Raw genomic sequence first — 23,152 nt, forward strand, 5'->3', positions numbered from 1 at the left:
CGTCTGTCTTTCCCTTTTGTCTGTCCTCTTGGTGAGCGCCAGCCCCACTTCTGAACCACCGTCGTCAGCTGCCCCCACCCGGTGGTCCTGCTGCAGGTGAGCCTTTCTTTTTCCAAAAGCAAAGTAAATCTGTGAATCTCTGAATGGGTAGAACGGCTTTTAAAAAGATTCCCCACGTTGCTTTGAAATTAGCTGGCTCCTGTAAAGGAATTAAAATAGGATCTAATTGAAGTGCATGTGTGCATACCTACGTATGTTTATATGTATGTGTTCATCAGTAAGCACACTGACAGAATTACTCTACTGCCCCCAAGAAAATGATCCATTCATACAAAAGGCAGTTACGTGTTTGTTGCAGGCACAATTTCGGGATCCTTCAGGCAGTAAACATTGCTTAGGTAAAAATGGAATGAAGGTTAGCAAATAAGCCAAGTCTTTTTTCCGTTGTGTATATGATATAAGGCACTTAAATGAATGAATGTGTGAGACGGAGTGTGTGTGTGTCTGTGTGTGTGCTTATCTGTCTCTGTGTTTACATATCTTCAGGCGAGCAGGTTGGCTAAATATTTTAGAATGTAATCTACTTAGACCCTCTGGGCATTAATCTCGCTTTTTCTGAGACCTGACAGGGAAAAACAGTCTGGATGCCAGTCGGAAGAGGCTGACTAGAACTAATGTCACAGAATGATCTAGCTATATCAGAAATGTTGATAAATGCATGATTTTCAAATCCAGCTCAGAAATAAAAAGCAAATGCTTTTCTGAAGCACAGCAACTGCAGGGAATTCTGGTAAAAAAGAAAGGACCCTCCCCCACCCTTGCACACACGGAATTTTCCGAATAACACTGTAGAACCTTAACATTGAGTAGCTCTTTTATTTTTTTTTGTCTGATTGCATCATTTTTCTTCCATTTTGATTCCTAAATTTCAGATTATTCTACGAGCCAGTCACAACACCTTGTGGTCATACATTTTGTTTAAAATGCCTTGAAAGATGCCTAGATCACAATGCAAAGTGTCCGCTGTGCAAAGATGGTCTTTCACAGGTAAAATATTATTTCTTTCTTGATTAGGTTAGATTATGTGGACTTGGATACTAAAATGGTGTCCTGTTTGATCCTAAGCCAGTGCACTGTGCTAGGGAAAGATACCCTCTCACACCACCTGTCTATCTTTCCCGTCTTACAGCTACCCCTCCCCTCTTTGCCAAGTCCTTCGGGAAAATGAGGCGACATCCAGCTTTTTATGAACTGTCAACAGTGAAATTAATTTGTGTTGGAAACAAAAGTATTAAATCGATGGCAGACATGGGTCCTGAAAGGGGAAGGTCCTTGTCCCGCCCCCCCCCCCCCCCCGGAGCTGCTGTACTTATTAGCAGATATTTAGCTACTTGGAAAGCTCTGGGGCTTCCAAGTCCTTTCAGATGAGCCACACGGACTGCCACCATTGTTTTTCAGGTGGACCCAATGGAATTTCCTATAGCACAGGAATTCCCAGGAACCCACCTTGCTTTCCCTCCCCCAAGGACTTGTGTGGCACACATCACAGCCAGTGTTAATGTTCCTTGACCCTTGTCATCCCTGAGGAGAGCTCAGCGATGCAGGACACCCTCTAGGTGAATGTAGGTCCAGTGAAGTCACATGTTGAGTTTTCCCAACACCTGAACGTTTAAACTAAGACAATGGAGTAAAATGATCATCCAGGACGACCCTGGGGTGTGTATTGGGTTGGAGGGGAGGGTCCCTGCCATCCCTTGCCTCGATCAAGGGGTGGGATTTTCCTGGCCTGATTGTGGGGGAGAGGCCCACGGTCCTTATACTTAAATATACATCTGTGTTGTGGTAACACTACAACATCCAAATAAGCAGAAAGAAGAAAAACCTACCCGTATGCTCAGCACCTGGAGAAAACCACCATTAACATTTTACTGTGTGCCTGTCCTGGGTTTTTGTTTTAGCGTCAGTGGGGGAGTCACCTCCTCCATGGATTAGCTACCTCTCGAGTCATTGCTTTTCTCCAAAGACTGGGACGGGGCAAAGCAGTGGATCTTCTGCAGCCAGGCGATGGCAGTGGCTGAGAAGGCATCCTAGAAGCAGATGCTGTGGGGTCCCAGAAAATGTTCTCGTCTATCTCTGCGTGTTCACACAGGGTCGCACTTACACCATTTCCAAGAGAGATAAATATTTTATTCTAATCGCGTTCACTGCAGAATAGACACACACAGCCCATACTGGGAAAGGAAAAATAGTCTCGAACCAGCAATTTTATACTCAGGAGCTCCCCCTGCTGGGTCTGTGTGGATAGTGTCCGTAGCAAACAATTCGCAGATGTTTTAACTCCCGTGGTCTGGTTCACACAGCTCAATTCCCTCTACCTACGGATCCCTGGATATGCATGAAGTTAGTTAGGGGTGTTTGGGAGGATAGTAATAGTGACACTTGGGCCTGAGTTCGGTTCTGAATTCATGGCTTATAACATAATTTCAGTGATACCTAGATGGTATATTTAAAAAACAAATAGACACAATCCCCAGTATTTAGCTGTTTTGTTTTGTTTTCAGCTAAAGTTAGAGGGGGAAAAATATTTAGACTGGCAATATCCAGAAGCCAAGCATTGAGGTGAGGTGGGGCGGGGCGGGGGTGGGACAGGTCAGGAAAAGATCAGTGATGGACAGTGGCTTTCTCGTTCCCTGAACCTTTAGACCACAGACTTGCAGCATATCCCAGATGGAGACCATTTTTGCCAGCTTGTAAATGCAGTAACCAATAAAAGGAAAAGGAAGGGTTTCCCCCCTTTTTTGACAAGAACATAATCTCAACTTGAGTGTTTTGGGAAAGCTAAACTTTTGAAACTTCAATGCGGGTCTTCTCCCCTTGTTAAAGTATTTTTTTCTAATTATAAAAGTAATCGCACGTAACATCCAGAGAATACGTGCATGATGATGTTACCAGCTGCTAATGTGTGGGCCCAAATTACTCTCAATGTGTGGTTGATTCAGCTGTTCTGCTGATTACATGAGAAGTGCTTTGTGGTTTTCTGATGGCTGCATAATGTCTCGGTGCCCCGTTGCCTCTATAGTGCTTGGCATCCAGAAAATATAGCAAAAATGTCATAATGGAAGAGCTAATAGCTAAATTCCTGCCAGAAGAATTCAAGGAACGCAGGCGGCTTTATGAAGAAGAAATGGAAGAACTTTCCAAGTACGTATATGCATCTCTTTTCAGTTTCACTCATAGCAGCTCGTAGAACTGAATGTGCACGTTTCTCCCTAACTGCTCACTTAGCAATATCGTGCTGGTAGCTTGATGTTGGCCTCGGTGGGCGTATCTACACTATATAGAAATTGGCAATCGCTATGAACCGGAGCTTTCCACCCGCCCACAGCCAGTTGTTCGGCAGTTGCCAGCACGCCCCTGAAGACGCATGAGCCAAAACCACTGACCAGGTCACGTCTTGGCGCTAGTAACTGGGTGTCACTGGTAGGAGCAAACCGAAGCAGCTAGATCAGGGGAACTTACACAGCGTGCGGAAGGTTGTTTGCAGAAACCTCAGAAGGTGCTGGGAGGTTAAGAACCTTGGTGTCAGCCAGACCTGGGCTCGTGACCCAGTTTTGCCACAAAGCGAGTATCCTTCAGGACCTTAGGCAGGTCACTTGACCTCTTTGGGCCTCAGTTTCCTCATCTGTAGCTTGGGAATAGTGAAGTCCTTACCTCATGTGGAAGATCACATGAGCTAGTGCACAGGAAGCACTCAATACGTGGTAAGAGTAAGGCTGCTGCTTGTTACACGCGTCCTCTGCCACATTTGTGGCTGAGGGGTGAGTCTGGAGGTGCCCGTAGGGCTCCAAGCTCTCTGCCTGGCTGGAAGGACAGACCGCCTAGCAGAAACAGCAGGAGGCGTTCTCTCACTTCTGCGTCTCATACCGCTGCCCTCCCACCTCCGGATCCCCAGTAGGGTCCTCGCAGCATTCTGGGGGCCAGGTTCCCGATTGCAAAAGCTGCTCTGGTTTTCTGCCCGCCCTGTAGAGCACATTTCTAAACTGCCACTGGTTCGTTTGAGTGGGCCTCTTGCTTCGAATACTGTGTTTTCCTGAGAAGCTAGAAACTAAATCCTATTGTTCTCATTGACTTACAGTAGATCTAGTCCGGGCATCTTTATTTTTACTTCTGATTCTTAAATTCACCGCGAGTCTCTCTGAGCCCTTGTCTCAAATATCATTTAATGCTTTATTAATAAACACTGGAATATGCCAAGAGGGATTTCTCTTTAAAGAAATCCTAAACTGAATCCTCTGGGGGATTTGGGCAGATGGTCTTGTATCCATTGACAAGTTCCAGTATTGGATTTAGCAAAGAAGAGAACAGTGATCCAGGAGGAGCTGGCCCCATTGGCGTGGTTTCCCATCAGGCTGTGTGCCTGCTTCTTCATGGGCACTCGAAGGGTAGACCCCTGGGTCCCGGCTCCAGAGCTTATATCCCAGTGTCTCTGGGGTGATGCAGCCCAGTTGTCTGGATTTAAGGGCCCCCAGTGATTCTGACGCATGGGAACGTCACTGGGCTAGAGGACACTTGCCTCTCTTGTTGCTCCCTCCTCCTCCCGGCTGGGCCTGCCGAGCAGACCTTCTGGGGGCTTTGCAAATTTGTAATGCTGATGAGACCTTGCAGAGATTTTCCCACCATCCCCCTGGAGAGCTGGGTCCGCTTTTACTGCCAGCAGGACACCTGAAGAGATTGTTCTGAGTAGAGGGCACGAGAGGAAGAAAGAACTATGAGGTTTAACTATCACCCACAATGTGAAGGTACTAGAGGATGTTTTTTAAGCCAAATTGGAATGTACAGAATGTCAGTTTCAATCTCTTAGCTCTTAGGCTGACCTCTGCACCAGTAATGGGACTTAGCCCATAGTGTTGGTTGCATCTCAGTATTTTTTTTTTTTAATCAGCCATCAAAACCTGAGGTCCCCTGGCCTTACTGTGGGGGAACCACAAAGTGACATTTGACCAGCCTTTTTGTGTTCTGCTTCACGGCTTTGAGAAATCTGTCATTTGCTCTTCCTGACAGCTTGAATAAGAATGTGCCTATTTTCGTGTGCACTATGGCCTACCCCACGGTTCCTTGTCCCCTGCACATTTTTGAGCCTTGTTACCGTCTGATGATCCGTAGATGCATCGAAACAGGTACAAGACAGTTTGGCATGTGCCTTGGAGATCCTGTCAAAGGGTAAGTGAGGAGCTACGTGAGTAAAGGGAGGTTGGATAGAGAGGGATTTGGGCTTATTTGGGGTGCCCCCAGGAGATAGGGAGGCACAGCTCCTGAGATTTAGCCAGCTCACGACCGTGAGCACCCATAGAGACCGGGGTCTCTCTGGCCCCTGGTTTACCATGTAACAGGCTGCCTATTTAAAGGAACCCCAAGGATTAATCTCTTGTGAAACGAGTGATATATACCATAAAACTTGTTTTACTGTAAGACCGCGGGACCTGGAGTCCCGTGCATGGGTTCATGTTCCGGCTCCAACCTTGGAGCAAGTTTGCCTTTGGGCAAGTCACTTAACCTTTCTGTGACTCAGTTTCCTGATCGGTAAAGTGGGTACAATGATAGCGGGCGTGTTGGGAAGATTGGTGCGTTAATGCACGTAAAGCACTGAGCACACCACACGCAGTATATGCTCAATGAATGGGAGCAGTTACATTATTACAGGAAGATTTTTCTTGGCACAGGCGCTGCCTGTGGTGTAGTTGCAGCTGTAGCCCCCGGGACAGGCAAATAGGCAGAAGTCCCTGGAGGCACAGCCCGGGGTTACAGAAACGGCTGGGGAGCCAGGCCGCAGAAACAACTCACCAAAAATGTACTTTCTTACGCATTCCCAATAAGCAGGTTTGCGGAATATGGCTGCATCCTAGAGATCAGAAATGTTCAGTTCTTTGCTGATGGCCGCTCGGTGGTGGACAGCGTAGGCAAGAGGCGCTTCAGGGTCCTCCATCAGGGCCAGCGAGATGGTTACAATACAGCCGACATTGAATACATTGAAGACCAAAAGGTGAGGGTGGCCCGTGCCAAGAATCCCAGGGCCAGGCTATCCCTGTAGCTTGGCGGGCAAAGGTGTTTGCAGAAGAATTGCTCAGCGCTGTCGGGGGGCCTTGGGATTTCTCACCAAATGGCCGCAGCGACATCGAATGCCACCGGCTTGCCGTTCGATTGTAGGATGGCAGCAGGAGCACCCCGTGCCCTGGCTTTCCCCCTGGTTAGTTGCTGAGTTGTATTCCTGCATAAGAAATGCCAAGCCAGATCAACAACCCTGGGGCCCGTTCAGCCCAGGGGTTAGGTTTCTGCCAGAGATACCAAGGGATAGATCTGGGAGTGATATCTACACCCACGTATTTTATGTATCAATTCGTTTATGTTTTCAAACATTTCATTTTGAGATGATTGTAGATTGACACGTACGTTTGTATTTTTAAATGCGCGACCCGGCTAAGGGTTCTTCCCTATAACGCGTCATCCCATCAAGGAGAAAGATAACGTGTCCAGTTCATCCTTGGTTTTCTGGACTAATTGGAAGAACAAGAAGTAAATAATCCCACGTTCGTTTATATTTACATTCACCATATAGTATAAGGTTAGTAAATGTTCGATCGACGAATGAAGGTATTGGACTTAGGAAATAGAGTTACACAGTGAGAAACAGACACACCTGTGTCCCTCTTCCCAGTGGACACTGGGAAAGCAGATATGAAACGTGAAAAGGAGAGAGGCATAAGCTAGCATAAGCGAGCTCAACAGCACGCCTCCACTCAGGCCAGTTCGCATCTCTGGTTTTCAGTCTATCTCGCTGTTTCAGCTAATGCGCCCGGCGGAAACTTTCTTCTTCCTCCGCACTCAGCAGTAGTCACACACAGCCCACCCTCTGGCTGAGGAGCCTTTCACACACCACACAGGAGAAAGCCGGGTGGGCGAACCTTCCTAGGGACGCAGGCCGGATGCCCGAAGGGAGTCTGGTGTCAGCAGAAGCTTTGGGAGTGATGGAGAAGGGACAGAGTGCTTCATTTCCACTTTGATACTTTCAGGTTCAAGGAGAGGATCAGGCTGAGCTCATGGGATTACATAACTGTGTCTATGAGCAAGCGTCATCATGGTTTCATTCGCTCAAAACCTCTCTGAAGAATCGGATACTCAATCACTTTGGTCCAATGCCAGAGAAAGATGCTGATCCTCAGGTATATGAAAACGTCTCTCTGTAATGGGCTGCCCCCAGCAGATGAGAGCGCCCAGGGTTTGGGATTGGGTGGGTGCATGGTTGCCATTCAGCAGATCGAGTGCAGAGGGGGAGATAGATCCAGTTTGGTACTGTTTCACCGGGCAGTGGGCATCAGGGGTAAGACTCAAGGATCTGAAGTCAGAATTGGAGTGATAAAGGAAAGCGGTAGGAACTTGGATCCCAGACAGGCTTTGAGACATAAGTCAGGTGAGAGATTGGGAACATAGACACCATCCACCAAAGAACCTTCAGTGGGAGTCCAGATTCACACCATGGTAATGTGTTGGGGTGACAAGATTCACACAAAGGCCAAGCTTAAGAGAAGGGTATCCCGGGAGCTGAGACGAAAGGCTTCTATTTCATAACCGTCGCCCCCATTGCTGCAGGAGCTAGGAGACGGCACCAGTCGCCTTACAGGATTCCAGCTGCCAGACCGCAGCACCTTCTCATCTCTGGGTCCCTCCCTGCTTAGCCCTGCAGATGTAGACCCTTGTCATTGTCCTCATCAGGGGTGAGCAGGTCCTGAGCAAACAGACCCAATCTTTAAATTTGCCCTTTGCCGAGTTATACTAGAAAGCAGTTGATTAGGTGCTACTGGGTCAAGTCTGTTTCCTGGGGGGACAGGCCCACTTGAGAGATCAAGCTGCAGATCGGAAGCTCTTCAGGCAAGTGGAGATAGTTGAGTTTCACCAACTCAACTTCGGTTGCCTGATAAATCGGACAATACTGTCTCTCTAGGACGAGGCTGGAGATAACTTAGTCGAGTATTTGCCCACCGTCGCCCTTCCTGCATTCTGAGCTGGCTCCCCTACATCATCACCTCCGTGACTTCCTTGATTCTTTACTTACACTCGTTCCTGACTCTGTCACAGTAGTAAGAATGTGTATGTTCTGATTTCACTGCCAACAGACTGATCCTTACCGCTCTAGCTGTGTGACCTTGGGTAAGACCCGCCCCTTTCTCAACTTGTCTCCCAGCTCTGGAATGAGGGAGGTGGATGAGGAGGTCTCTAACGTCCCCTCTTCCTCTTGCATCTGTGGCTACAGAACACCAGTCTGTTCCCTGATGGGCTGAAATGTCTCACTCTCTCCAGACCGCAAAGGTGGCTCCTTTGCCTCCGTGCAAAGGCATCGTGGATGTAGAAGGGAGCAAGGCCAGTCAGTGCTTCCCAGTGACCCAGCTCCTGGCTCTGGGCCACTATGACTCAGGACTACATCAGAGCTCTGAGCAAGCTCATGATCAAGTTTAATGTTCCCCTTCACCTTCTGGAGAGCATTCTCCCTCAGTCAGGCAGAAGGTAGCGATCAGCGATGATACAGCAGCTTTCATAAGAGAAAACACAGATGCCACAGAGTGATTCATAAGGGCTCGATGACACAGAAAGTTGAAATCTTGGTTCATTTCCTTTCTTATTAGAACTGTTCTCACGTTGCTTTGGCAGCAGTCGCGCAAAAAAAAAAAAAAAAAAAATCATCCAGTTTGATCCAGTCAGTGCTGCAGCCCCAGCGGTGCCATTAATAAGAATGTTCAAAGCCTCAGAAGGAGGCTTCGCAGAAGCAGCCACAAGTGTTAACATCAGCTTAAATATCTTTGTTAATGGCCCTGGGAAAGAAAGTTTAGAATATGTCAGTTTCATATTCAGAACTAATAATAGGAGGGAGAGCCTGTTACAGATCACAGTGAGGGACAAAAACGAATTCAAATGAAGCTATAGGCACAGAGAAGCCAAGAAGATGGCAAGGTTTGGGAAGAACCATTTGGAGGCAGATAATCCCATGTGTAGGTGGTCTGACCAGAAGGTGGTTCTCCACAGTCCTAAACCAACCTTCCGGAAGTTGTGATTGTTTCAGGCTCCATAGGAAGTAAGTCACCAGTGTCTTAAAACGTGTGGCTGGGAAGCTGCTGACAGACAGAATTTCGGTGAAGGATTCATGTGGGATGGGAAAGCTCCTCATTAGAAAGAAACCTGGGGACGTAATACATTTCTGACATGAATGTGTTCTCAAACTGGAATGTTTGCAAAGGGGGGTTGCTGTGCTTTGGGGCTGTGGACCACAGGCTCCGGTTTCAGAGGAGAGGCTCGCTGTGGCCTTGTACAGCGACATGGCGTATGTGGACTATGTTGCCTGCGGCCAGAAGCAGGGAAATGCAGGGCGTTAAGAGACCTGCCAAGCCCAAGGGATCATGGGAATTGAAGGCCCATATGCTGTTAGGTGTCCGTCCCGAGAACCTGAACAGAATCTTGGAAGTGGACCAGACTGAGCAGTGGCTGGGAAGTATAGCGTATCTGTTAGGACACCGATCTGTTTGCTTTAACAACTACTAAACATGGCCGTAGCTTGAACCAGGTAGAGGGCTAGGGCAGCTCTGTCCCACGAGATCATTCAGCGACCCAGTCTCCTTCATCACAAAGCTCTATCAGCCTTAGAATGTTACCCCTGTCTTCCCGATAGAAGAAGGCCGGTCACCACCGTGCTCACGCGCTAGCTAGGGGCAAGAGAGAAAGAGTGAGGCGGAAGGCACATGCCCCCTTCCCAGAGCATGGCCCCGAGGTTTCGGGCGTCCCTTCCCTTTACATCTCATTAGCCGGAACTTTTGTCTCGTGGCCGCCCCTCGCTGCCGCGCAGTCTCTGTCTTCTGGGTGGCTGTATGCCCAGCTCAGAGAAGGGGGGAAGTAGACGTGGGGGTAACTAGCCGTCTGCCCAACACAGAAGCAGTTCCACCTGGGATGTTTGCCTTGCAGCTTGGGAAACCTGCAGGCCGATCTCACTTCTGCGGGAGCGGGGTGAAGCCGTGTGTTTCTCTGTTGTAGGTGAGCCCGAACGGTCCAGCCTGGTGCTGGTGGACATTAGCGGTTCTTCCACTGGAAAGCCGAGCTCAGCTCCCGTTCCTAGCGATGAGGTCCTTGAAGGACAGACTGAATGGGATTCGGCGAGTCCTGGCCTTTATATCCCGGAACCAAAACTAGCGAGAGTGGATCGCTGAGGAGAAGCCCCCACCCTCCCTGCCGGCTTGGGGGAGTCATCTTGTAAATATATCTAACTGCAATAACATCTTAACAGAAGGAAGTATCAAACAGGCATTTCCCTGCTGTTGATCGCAGAGAGGAATCGTGTAGAAAGGCCAGAAGCACGGGGCCTGTTTGAAACTTCCTGGCTGAAGATGCTTCTTGACATGCTGCACAACTACATGCTCAGCAGAGGTGTTTAAGAGCCCAGAAAAAAAAAAAAATTCATTTGATTTTTGACATCCAGTTTTCTGGAAGTTTAAAATGGTTTTGCTTTCATTTTCTTTCTTGCACAGATAAATGTGTAGTTGAAATGTGAAGCACACATTCTGGTAACACTGCTGCGTTATTTTCACGGACTTGGGTTCTCATTCCAGATGGTTCGGGTTTTATACGGCATTGTGTAGAAAAGAATGTTCGTCCTTTCCGTTTTCATAATTTATTTTTTTTTTGGCACCACTGTATCCCTTTTTTCTACCTGTCTGTTTGTAACTGTTTAAGTGTACGTTACTGAAGAGCCAGTTGCTTTATTTATTAACGTGGTTTGCCATCTACCCAGGGGGAAGGAGCAGTGCTAGCAACGTGCCGTTTTTGCTTTAACCACATTCTGCTGTGTTTGATCCCGGTTCGCGAACCGTTTTTGTATCTGTCCCTTTGGATGTGTAAAGGAGGTTCGGAATCACGCTGAGACCGTCACTCGTCACGGGTTCCATGTTGCTTTTGTTTGGAATTCAACAATATAAAATACCTAAGCGATTTGGCAGGCGTTATGGAATAGGCCAGGGTGAAGGAAAACGATCCATTTTCTGGGTGGGACACCGAGCAGGGCCGAAGGAATGATTGCTCTTGAATGAAGAGGTGACTCAGAGGGGCGTCGTTTGTGAGTGATCTGTTTTAGGCATTTATTTTCAGCGATCTAATCAGAAGGGTCTCTCCCTTCTCCCCAGGGTTAGTTACCTGGCTGGCGCGTATGAAAACACATGATGAAGGGCTGCCGGTCATTGAAGGCGGAAAGAAGCCAGTAGAGACAGTTGAACCCTTAAAAACACAGACACGCTGTCTTTCGGGTTTGTACATCTTTTAAAGGAAACAGACGACGAACCCGTGGTTTTAGCTAAACTCTGCCTTCCCTCCTAGCTGCCGCGGGCCAAAGATTTCAACGTAGGGGAAGAACAGTGGGTAAGGGTGTAAGAGGGAGCCCTTGTTTAGCTTGCTCAGTGCTAGTGTGGTTCTGTCAGTGCCAGGAGGACCTGAAAAAGACTGTGGGGGGGGGGGGTGTCCCAACGACAGCGTGAGGAGATTAGGGCAGGCGAGAAGTGAATCACGCCATCTGTACCATCGTGCAAACTATCCCCCCACGTGATCCTTGGACGGACCCAGCGCAGCCCGTCTACTCCTTCAAGGAGAGGTGAGTGCCTCAGGGAATCGACCTGACTTCTTCCCACTACCTGCAGCCAGAAACAGAGGAGAGAGTATGACGTGATCCACGTAAGCTGAAACCAAATGATCCCTTCTGAACTTGCTAAATGGGTGCTGGATTGTCAGAGCGTTGTGTTGTGTTACCAGGTTTGATGTTCGCAGCCAGACTGGGCCGGCAAAGAATGGATGTATAGGCGTGGTTACTGCCCAAGCAAGCTCCGCAGGGCTCGGGGAGCAGGGAATTAAGCGTTCCTCTTCCGGCTCGGTGCCCAGCCAGCCAGAAGGTCAGAGCACAGTCCTCGTGAAATAGTTTCCTGTCATCTCGTGTAAATGCAGCAGAGGAAAGGTCGTAAACATCTGCGCTTGGTAGATGTTTTCCCTTGTGATTGAACTTCTTCTGGGCCCCAGTTTCCTCATCTAGCAAAGGGTAGTGACCAATGCCCCGTGTAGGGATGTTAACGGACATTATATGAGGTAACATATGTAAATCGCTTAGCACAGTGCCTAGCACCTAGGAGACATCCAAAAAATAATAGCTGTGATTAGATTGTTCATAGTTACGGAATATCATCAGGGGCCCACACTTGCATAAAACACTGCCTTTCCATGCAGTACCCATATCTGCCCCTTTAAACTTGGTTGGGGAGATCCCCACCGCTGATTTTCGGACCATAACTTGATGCTTTACAGTTAATTCCTTTTGGAGCCACGTCTGTTTGGGAAAACGAAAAGACTCAAGAAGAGGTGAGGGTCAGAGACAAGGGAGGCTTCTGGGCCAGCCAGTTTTCCGTGTTCCAATAAGATTAAAAAGCAGTGCTGTCTGGAGGTCTAGAATTCCCAGTATAATGGAAGCCTTAAGTTCTAGCTCCATTAGAATAACCAGCTCATCCCTCCTTGCTCTCCAAAAAGTATTAAAAATCTTGGCCTTGCCAGGGTGAACGGGTTTCACAGTCTGACTTCTGTGCTTAGTTCATGGGATTTCCTTATGCTGCCCCAACAAACTTATTTTGAACCTGCTGTGTACCAGGTACTGAGCCAGGCGATTTCACATATGTGAGTTCATTAAATCACTTATTCTGCACAGCAGCCCTGTGAGATCAGTTATCACGCCCAGTATCGCAGATGAGAAGGCTGAGGTTCTGCGATGTTAAATACTTAGTCCAGATAGCACAGTTAAGCAGTTACTAGCATAGCCAAGATTGACGTTGAACCCCTTCCTTTGCATATGTTTAACATTTTAAACAGTTTGTGTTGCACGTAATTTTATTAAACAGGCATGGCAACTGAGTCACCAAAGCTCCCCAGAAGCTCACAGTTCAGATGGAAGCTGCAGGCTCAATAAAATTCAGTTCCCTCACACACATTTCTACTTAATCTCGGTAGAATGGGAAGTTTGATTTTTTTTTTCTTTAAATAAAGTTCCACATCCTAGAATGTTCCATGTCGGTAAGTGAGCACCTAACTCCAGCAAAGGTAGATCTTGGCTGGAACAGAGTTGCCCTGTACGTTCAGTGGCCTAAATAGACGTTTGGGTTATTTTATAGCAAGCTCTGGTTTCAGCAGTGGTGGGAGGCAGGGTGCAAGGCTAAACCTTGGCTTTCTGTGGGATGTACTTGAATGGGGCAGTCAGTTGAACGTGGCCATTTTCGCCCCTTATAAATTGATTTTGCTGCAAAGCTTGGGTTTGAAGAGAACACGGAGAAAAGACATAAAGCTAAATCTAGGCCAGAAGTACAAGACTTCCCCCTTGGTAGATAGTGCCATTTATTTGGTTAATTTTCCTATCATGACCTAGATTATTTTTTCTGTGTATGTATATATATATATATGTATATATATATATGTATATGTATGTGTATGTGTGTGTGTGTATATATATATGTATATATGTGTGTGTGTGTGTGTGTGTGTGTGTACACACATTAGGTACCAGGCAGATACTATGCCTTTCTGCTTTGTACTGTACTACCACTGCTAGCTAATAACCAGCAAAATGTAGAAAATGAAAAATGATAAAGCTAATTTTCTGTAGACAACCTGGAGAAAAGAGTGCTTGCCCCTGACTTAATGGGGGCAGAGAACTGACTATTTCAAGAATTTGCCTTTTCTGAAAGCCGACTGCTTCCCGCCCCGTGGGGCCAGTCGAGTCGCTGCGTGTGTGGCGCTTCCAGCTCTGCCTGCGGGGCTGGCCTGGGCTCAGATAATCCCCTGTGACTGGCCGTCGGAGTCGCGGAGCTCCCGAGGCTGGCTCACAGCACCCAGAGGTCTCGTACTGTCCACAGCCTGCATGCTGTTGATGGGCCAGAATCCACTGGGGACAGTGTGCCCCTTGCCAAACTCCATTTCCAAGATGGGAGTTTTATCCAGGGACTCGTTCCTTGAGTTCCCGACGTGTTGACTTTGCATCCGTTTCCTTTTATCAAGGCAGAATCGTAGCAGAGGGGTTGGGGCAAGGATGCAAATGGAAGGCAGCCCCCATAGCGGAAAAGAATAGCTCTTTCAGCCCATCTGGGGCCTGAGGGATGAGGTTGATTTACGATTGAAAACAGTTCTGAAAAGCAGAGAGAAAGAAGGAAATGGAGTCATGTAAGATGTGCACATTCAGTTCCTCTTAGAATGATAGCTCCCACTGTCCAACTGTTTAATAATCTGGGTGGAGCACATCCAGAGTCGAAATGAAGACGTTTTCACTTACAAATAGGTATTTTGCAACGCGCTAAGTTCACCTTGAGAGAGAAGTGCCTGTAATCTCTGTTCCTGGTGTCATTTTAAAGCTTTCGCTTCATGACTCTGTAGCCGTTTAAAAATTTGTCGCAGCAAATGTGATTAACAGAAGTTTACAAAGCAGCACTGTAGCTTATGTGTCATGTTAAAAGTTGCCTAACGTTTAGCTAATGTAAAAGCAGCAACAATAAACAACAACAAAATAAAAGGAGAGCAAATAGGTCAATGTGGCATCATAGGCTTATCTGAGATAAACTAGTTCCATCATTTTATGCAGTCCTCAGTAATGCCCGGATTAAAATATCAAGCAAGGCATTCAAACAGTGGCAAATGTGTCTGTGTATTTGTTATTCCAGTTGTTTGTTAAGCAGCCATTTTACTCTTGCACTGTAATAAACTGAAAGGGGAATTAAGATAATGCTTTCTTCCCCCCATATTGCTGTTCAACTACCTCTATATGCTTGGTTTCTCTTTAGGGTTTTCTTTCCTCCAAATCTGTACAAAAGCAAGATTTCAGCTCTTCTGCGTTGTCATAACAATGTGATATAGACAGTCTCTGTGAAAGCTGTTTGTTCATTAGGAATGTTTCCCGTTGTCTCACTTTGCATCTAACAGAATTCTACCCGTAACCTTAGGGCAAGAATTACCCAAATAGGTATCGTTTTTTGGAAGCCGAATAGAAAGGAAAGCTATTGGACCATTTAACTTGATCTCGTTCCCGTTGCTTATAATACGTTTGACCGGAAGACCTCTGGTCCAAGTAGCCTTGCACTTAGACACTAAGTTCTTATGCACTTGACAGTGAGGCCGGTGCGAGCTAATTAATGTGACTGATGTGTTCTGAAAACCTTGCCATAAACTGTTTTAAAAAATGCACCAGGAAATCTTGTTATTTACAGAATTTTGTCGAAGCATCTTGCCAATAATCCGCCCCTAGTTTACTTGTTAAGTCCATTCGTATATTGGGTTTGCTTACAGCGGAACGCGCTACCTACTGTGTTTTCTTTGGCATTATAAAACATTTGTGAAAGTAAATGACGTTGTTTTTATTTCAGTTAAACTGTTTCTCAACGATGGGCTGTAGCTCAGGCCCAACGCGCGAACCTTTTGACAGGAACACTGGTAAAATTGACGGGGGCAGGGAGCGGTGCTGACCGAGCAGAGACCAGCAAGAGAGAGTCAGCAATGCCTCGTCTTCTCAGTACCTATTGTAGTCTCCTGCCATCAGTGACTTTGCACAAGTTCTGTTCTGCCCCTGGGGGGGGGGGGTGGTGGGAATCCAAGTGGAGCGGGACAATAAAGATAAAAGGATAGCAAACTGCACTTGGGCCTGGCCTTTGTGTAACAGGGCCCTCTGGGTCACTGAGAAAAATGAGAACTCCTGACCAAGTAGGTCCCAGAGGAAATGCCTGGCCCCGTTGGACTTCTGTGCCCAGGCCGCCACTCTCTGGTGGTCGAGAGACAAAGCCCACCTCGGCCAGAGGCACACCCTTCCCTCCCAGGCGGTCCTGCCCAGAAGGCCTGCACGACTCTGAACCACCCTGCAGGCCTTGAGCGAAGCCGAAGCTGCCACTTTCTGCTTCCTCTCTGGGATCCAGCCTGGCTCCGCTCCTGTGAGTTCTCTCAGGCCAGAGATGTCTCCCTGGAAGGAGCCCCCAGTCTCAAAATGAGGTCAGAGCAAGAGAAGGAAAGAGCAAATGGCCTAGACCCACAGGCTACCAGATAATTTCAACTCTCCCTTCCTCCCGTGACTTCATCACCCCCAGGAGGGGCTGAGGGGAGGATGGGAAAGGGCCGGTGTCCGTACCGCCCACGTTGGCTTCTTCCAGGTAATGCAGAAATGCCCCCGCTGGACTTGTCCGCATTCAGCCCCACGTGAAGGCATGCCCTGGTCAAGGCAGGAGAGTGCAGGCCCCAAGGAGCCCTGCCTCTGGATCTCTGAGCCCCTTTCTCCTCCCCTTTCCGGTTTTCTGTTGCTGACTTCCCCATCTCGGCCTCTGCTCGCATTGACCGGCCATCCACGTTTACCGTCCGCTTTTATACACACGTATTAGCAGGTGTCGCTGTTGCGTTAGAAAGCCCCCAAGGAACCCTTTCTGCCTACAAGCGCAACAAAATTTTAAGTCCTGAAATAGCCCGCTCGCCCTAAGGCCAGCTTTGCTCTAAAAATCTTGCTTCTCTCACATTTTAGAGGGAACGTTACGGGAATATGCAGCAGAATCATGGGGACGGGGAGGGATCACTGCCCCTTTGGCCCATCGGGATACCTGTTGCCACTCCCAGCACACAACTACATTTTCTGCTCCTCCTACAAGCCCAAACGAGCTCTTACATGAGAGGACCAGCGGTTACGGTTGGGGGGGGGGGGAGGACATCGTGCCCACACACGGCACCGAGCTCTTCCGTGCAGGCCGTCTGCAGGGATGCGTTCACTTGGAAATGGCTAATCGTGGCGACTGAAGTTGCTATCTTTTCACCTCCCTCTGGGCAGAACTCCACGCATCCTCTCAAAGTGGCTGGATTTGGCCTCCCATCCCGATGGGGGACGCCGTTTATGCCCAAACCAAAACTGCTGTCACGTGCTCGGGAAACATGGGCCCTGTTCTTCCACCCTGGGGCATCCAAAAGCCAATGTCCACCGACTGTTCACTGCATGCCAGGCCCTTTTCTAGTTGTTTTTTGTTTTTGTTTTTGTTTTTAACATTTAGCTTTTCATTCTACACCATAATCTACAAAGTAGATCCCTATTCCCATGTTATAAGTGACTAATTGCAGCCCAGGGCGGTTATGTGACTTGCCTTTGGTCACATGGATTAAGCCCTGGGCAGTCTGATTCCAGAGCCCACACTCTTAACTGCTACTCTGAGTCACCCATCATGCAGTGGCACCGACCCAGGAGAGGGACTCAGCTCGTGGCTACCCAGGGGGGAGCTTCCAATAATAATGACAACAAAGCAGCAGCCATAACAGCTCCCATCTGTTGAATGCGAGCTATGCGCCGGCCACCGCGTTGAGCGCGTTCTTATTCAGTCCCGAGGCAGACGCCATCGTTACCCGTCCCCCCCCCCCCCCGCCCTTCAGTGGGGAGCACACTGTGGGGTCAGACAGCCTGGATTCCAAGCCCGGCCTCCCTCCTCCCTAGCCTCGTGGCCTTCCACAAATTGCTTTCTCTTTCTGAGCCACAAGGAGGAGAGTGGCAGGCCTTGATTCCTCTGTTCTAGTGTATTCTAGTCTAGTCCCCCCAAGACTGCCCCTCTTCTGTCTTTGGAGCCCTCCTCTATGGAAGGCCTGTCTCCCTAGTGACCACACACTCAAGGGGTGCCCCAGTTGTCAACAAGGCTTGCCCAGCTACCTCTTCCCCCTACCCTATCCGCTCCCGTGGCTGCTTGGAATATTCTGTCACCAAAGTATAAACATAGATCTGGAGATTCAAAAGGTAAAATGAAATGAGAAACTTCAAATGCTGCAACCCCACAGTTCTAGAGTCATACATCTCAGAGCCGACAGAGGCCTTAAGGAACGTAGCTCAGTTTCCGGCCTCAGCCGGTATTGTTCTCCGTGAGGCAGTAGCCAACATATTTGATCCTCATATTTGGTCCACACTCTACACACTAGGGAGAGCTCCCAGCTGCCCCCCTCACCCCACGGATGTTCGGATGGGGGGCGGCCTGGACATGGAACTTTCACTGGGAAGAACAAGGGATTTGTTTATTATTTATTTGGGAAAGAGCACGTGAGCAGGGGAGAGGGGCAGAGGGAGAGAGAGAATCTGAAGCAGCCTCCACGCTCAACACGGAGCTCGACACGGGGCTCGATCCCACGACCCTGGGATCATGACCTGAGCCAAAATCAAGAGTTGGAAGCTCAACCGACTGAGCCACCCAGGTGCCCACAAAGAATTTTTTTTTAAGCAGCTACATCCTATTTGGTAAGGCCCCTTTGGGAATTATTCTCTCTCTCTCTCTCTCTCTCTCTCTGGTTCCCCCCACCCCTACCACCCCACTGCCTCGCCTCTTCTCTTCAGACTGCTTCTCCGCTCAAGGAGCTTTTCTCTCCCACAACCTGCTGCTTGGGAGAAACTTCCACCCCACCCACAGAAGTTTGGGTTCGGTGGGTCTGAGTCAGGCTGCTTTAGGCTGGGCAAGAGGAATCCTCCAGAAGCCCGTCTGCCAGTTCAGACACCCCTCCACTTGCAGCCATTTAGACGACCACGAAGGAGTTGAGGTCCATATCCCAGCCACGAATGAAATCCGATTTGGGGATCAGAGGTTAGTAAAGTATAGTGGTTGAGAACATTTTCCTTTGTCCAAATATGGCCTTCTTGGGGCAGGACATCAGAAGGTTTCCTATAGGGGCTCCCGGGCGGCTCAGTTGGCTGAGCGTCTGACTCTTGATTTCAGCTCGGGTCCGATGATCTCATCCAGTGCCTGGTCTTGTCTCCATCTTTCCTCCATGTTCTTAAAGCCCCTGAATGAAGCAGCGTCCCCAAGAAGGCTCTCAACCCAGTCCTTCCCGCCAGAGGCCAGATGCCCGAAGGGGAGGGGTTTTGTCGGCCATCAGCAATACAGGGCTAGAAGGCCACAGACCTTCTAGAGTTTTGACGGTGGGAAAAAGTGCTTTGAGTTTTCCTTGGAGCAGGTCGTGACGTCTTGCTGGTTCCCTCGTTAATTGATGAGGTAAACAAAAACTGTAACACGTGTTCAAAAAATAAATCAGTGGAGTGGGAAAAGAGTCTTCTGGTGCTCGCGTCCGCCTCAACAGCAGATGCCTCGGGAGTTCACCGGAGGCCTTTCCACCTGTAGGAATTGCCAGGAAAATAGAGGCTCAGCTGCCATGGCGGTTCCTAGTTCAGGCCCCTCCGCAGGCTGTAATACCTCCAATCCATTCACTTATTAAGGGCGCAAGTGTTTACGGGACACATATTCTACGCTGGGCGTGGGGCTGCAGAGACGAGCACAACACCGTCCGTGCCGTCGAGGGGCTCACAGCCTGGGGAGGGAAGCATACAGCATCACACAGACCACTGGTGGCCCGTCAGAGGAAAGGACCTAATGTTGCCTGGGGAGGGGTTCAGGGAAGGCTTCCTGGAGGAGGTGTGCAGGAGCTGACTCATGAAGGATAAGAAGTTTTCCAGATGAAAGAATGGAAAGGGGTTGGAGGACATTCCAGGCAGAAGAAAAGGGGGAAAATATCTGGTGGCCTATAGGGAAAGTACTGGCCAGTCATAGGGAATATTGCGAGCAATCCAGCCTGGCAGAGCACGGAGCTGAAGGCTTGACGGCGAAGCAGGGGCCCGGTTTCTCTCGCTTTTGTTTTATCCTGATGGAGGCCACCGGCTGGTCTCTGGGGAGGCCTGCGCGGCAGGCTTCGGGGCAAAGGAGAGCCCGGCTTGCTGACCGAGTCGGGATTCTCCGCGTAACCGCCATGGGAGACCTGTCGGCACGGCCTGACTCCCGGTGCCGAGCCCAGCAGCCCCCGCAGGGTTTGGACCGGAGGAAGAGAAAGAGCGATCGGTGGTAACGAGAGCCAACTTCTAAGATTTCGGAAATTTTACAAGCCAGTCGTTAAACACAGCCTTTATTTAAAGAGCAAGTCGTGTAAACTTACAATGAAATAAATTACATTAGACGCAAAGCAGTGAACACCCAAAGCTTGTCACATCCTGATTATCGTACTACTTTTTCCTCTTACCTATGCTCTTGAAGTTATTTAGGCCCTACTGCGTCTGCAGGGTCGAAACGCCATATAATGGCATGTCGCTGAGCACCCTTCCCAAGTCCACGTTCGGGGATGTCAGGTTGGTAGCAGCACTCAGCCAGGGTGGGAGTATTTGTACCCCCCCAGAAATTACGGCTCCCCTCCCAGAGCGCTGCCGGCTCTGGGCCTTCCCTCCTCCCTCCCTCTCTACGCTTCCTTCCATCGCCAATAGCTGTTTTCAGGAAAGAACAATCCTGAAAACAAATTCACGTGGACGCGCGAAGTGCCAGGAGTCCAGATTTCTGGGTTGGGCTCGTAGGTGGTTTGTTCTTTCAGAAGTCTTCTGGAGGCACCACGAAGATACGAGTGAGAGATACTTTTTAGACCCGACTTTTCAGAGGCTGGTGAAATATACATGACAGACTACGATCTCCTATGCTTCTGCCTAAGGTCACCCACCCCTTCAAACCACAAGGCTGAAACTAGTCCTCTTGCCGAGGATTTCAGTGGAATTAAGCAGTTGAATCCCACTCATCCCACTGAGGTCGTGACAAAATGGATTTACATTTTGTCCCCAGCCGGGAACTCCCAGCTAGAGAAGTTTCCTTCCACCACCACTACACAAAGATTAATAATAATAATAATAGCAGCAGCTGATATAAATTGAGTGCTTACTATGTACCTTACCACTCACAGCAGTCCTATAAGGCAAGTACTATTACCGTCCTCGTTTTATTTATTTATTTATTTATTTTTAAGTTTATTTATTTATTTTGAGAGAGAGAGAAAGAGAGAACCCCAAGCAGTCAGTGCAGAGCCCGATTTGTGGGGCTGGAACCCACAAACCATGCGACCATGACCTGAGCTACCTTCAAGTTGGACAATTACCCGACCGAGCCACCCAAGTACCCCCGCCCTCATTTTATAGACGAGGAAACTGAGGCTCAGAGAGGTTAAGGAACTTGCTGAAAGGCACAGAGCAATCGAGCACTGGAGGGAGATATGAATCCAGGCAGTGGGTCTGCTTCCAGAACTCTCACTTCTCACCATGGCAGGGAGCCGTCTCCCATCAGAGCTGTCCTCATGGCCCTTCCCATGGCTTGGCTTGGGCTCATCCCATGCTCTCTCTGACCAGCTTGTTCTTTCTCCCTGTCCATTTCGCGGTGACACTCATAGGGGCTTAGCTGTAAGGCTGAACTTGACTGTTACATGAGGAAATCACAGAAGCTGAGAAAGTCCCCAATCATTGCCATTGTATGGTCCTTCCAATGTATTTCTATTAATTTTTTTAAACATTTTTATTTATTTTTGAGAGACAGAGTGTGAGTGGGGGAGGGGCGGAGAGAGGGAGACCCAGAGTCCGAAGCAGGCTCCAGGCTCTGAGTTGTCAGCACTGAGCCAGGCGGGGCTCGAACTCACGAACCGCGAGATCATGACCCGAGCCGAAGTGGGACGCTTAACCGACTGAGCCACCCAGGCGCCCCTGATCCTTCCAATGTACTAAAACAAACGAGGAAATGCCAAAGATAAGTTCACAAAATTTGTGATAATACAAACACTTAATGCACAGTTTAATGCAATGGAATTTTGCGATTCACAAGAGAAATAGGGAGTTGTTCAATGAAGATAGAGTTTCAGTTTTGCCAGAGAAGAGTTCTAGAGATCTGTTGTGAATATTCAAGAATGTGACTACACTAATACTACTGAATTTTACACAAAGATGGTTAAGACGAGGGGCGCCTGGGCGGCTCAGGCGGTTGAGCGTCCGACTTCGGCTCAGGTCACGATCTCAGGGTTCGTGGGTTCGAGCCTCACTCCTCAACCAGCTTTGCGCTGACAGTGCAGAGCTAAACAGAGCAGTTTAATACCGTGTAGTTTTACTAGTTACGAGATAAACCCAGGATTTACGTAGCAATTCGTTTGTACCGAGCTCTGCGCGAAATGCTCTGGAAAGGGAACGTGAGCTTTATGTTGAAGGATGAGTGGTTTTGGCTGGTCCGGTGGGTGAACCTCTGTGAATGTGTGAAAAATAGTCTTGTTGCAAGATAACCGGCCACATCAAGGCCCTTCGTGAGTGTAGGGCCTTGATGAATGGCTTTCTTAGCTGCCCCATCCATGTATTGCGCTCCGACGTAAGGCTTCGGGGAGTGGAGGGTCCCTCAATTCATGGTCAGCCCACTCGGTTTCGGGGCTCTGCCTCTCACTCTAGCTTCCACAGAAGCAGCACAAGCTTGAAGGACCTTCCAGGCCAAGGCAACCTTGTCCCGACATCTGGTCATCTGAGCAGATGGTTGAAACTTATTTCATCATTCTTTTTTTTTTTTTAAATTTTTTTAATGTTTATTTAGTTTTGAGAGAGAGCACGAGCGGGGCAGGGGCAGAGAGAGACAAAGACACAGAATCCAAAGGAGTTCCAGGCTCCAAGCTGTCAGCACAGAGCCCGACGCGGGGCTCAAACTCACGAACTGCAAGATCATGACCTGAGCCCAAGTCGGACACTTAATGGACTGAGCCACCCAGGCACCCCTCATCATTCTTTATATTGCTGCGCCTCAGTGGGTTGTCACCACGATCGTGTCACACACAAATGTGGAACATTATGTATCTGCTCTCTAGAAAAAGGCGCAGGCCTGAGCACGCACACACACACACATACACACACACACGCTATTTTGAATACACTTTGCATCAGTTCACAGACCTCCGAATCAAGGAAGTCCATTCGCGCATTCTCTGTATAAGAACTTGCTACGCACTAAAGTCCACAGTCTTTAACAGGAAGTTCTAAGCCAAAATTGTTTGAGGCCACCGAGTTTACCACGAGAGCCCATCATATTCCAGTGACCCGGTGGTGGGTTAGCACATCAGGACAATATGCTAAGTTTGTACTTGACCCAAACTCCCAACTTGCTCCGTTTGACAAGCTTGAGGACCACTCCCCCACCTTCCTCTGACTTAGTCTCCCTGGTGGGTCGGCTGTTGCTAGAATCATCTAGCACACAAACAAATGCAGAGACTCCGCAAATCTCCCCGGGGCCGCTCTGCG

General features: G+C 48.7%; 1 protein-coding gene across 5 annotated transcripts in view; it reads left to right on the forward strand.

Moving 5' to 3' along the window:
- LONRF3 (LON peptidase N-terminal domain and ring finger 3) overlaps nt 1-15,732 on the forward strand; it is a 39,918-nt gene extending 24,186 nt beyond the window's left edge. For 3 of the 5 annotated variants that reach the window (XM_030305977.1, XM_030305976.1, XM_030305973.1), the window contains 6 exons: nt 933-1,047; nt 3,080-3,201; nt 5,062-5,220; nt 5,878-6,040; nt 7,068-7,217; nt 10,072-15,444. In XM_030305977.1, the coding sequence (XP_030161837.1) occupies nt 933-1,047; nt 3,080-3,201; nt 5,062-5,220; nt 5,878-6,040; nt 7,068-7,217; nt 10,072-10,227 (865 nt within the window). In that variant the 3' untranslated portion in view covers nt 10,228-15,444. Of the gene's footprint in view, nt 1-932; nt 1,048-3,079; nt 3,202-5,061; nt 5,221-5,877; nt 6,041-6,479; nt 6,620-7,067; nt 7,218-10,071; nt 15,445-15,464 lie in introns of those variants that run through there. The other 2 variants (XR_003966701.1, XM_030305975.1) reach the window with 2 other exon arrangements.
- Nucleotides 15,733-23,152: the final 7,420 nt, after the last annotated feature.

Source organism: Lynx canadensis, chromosome X (assembly GCF_007474595.2).
Source record: "Lynx canadensis isolate LIC74 chromosome X, mLynCan4.pri.v2, whole genome shotgun sequence".
NCBI lineage: Eukaryota > Metazoa > Chordata > Mammalia > Carnivora > Felidae > Lynx > Lynx canadensis.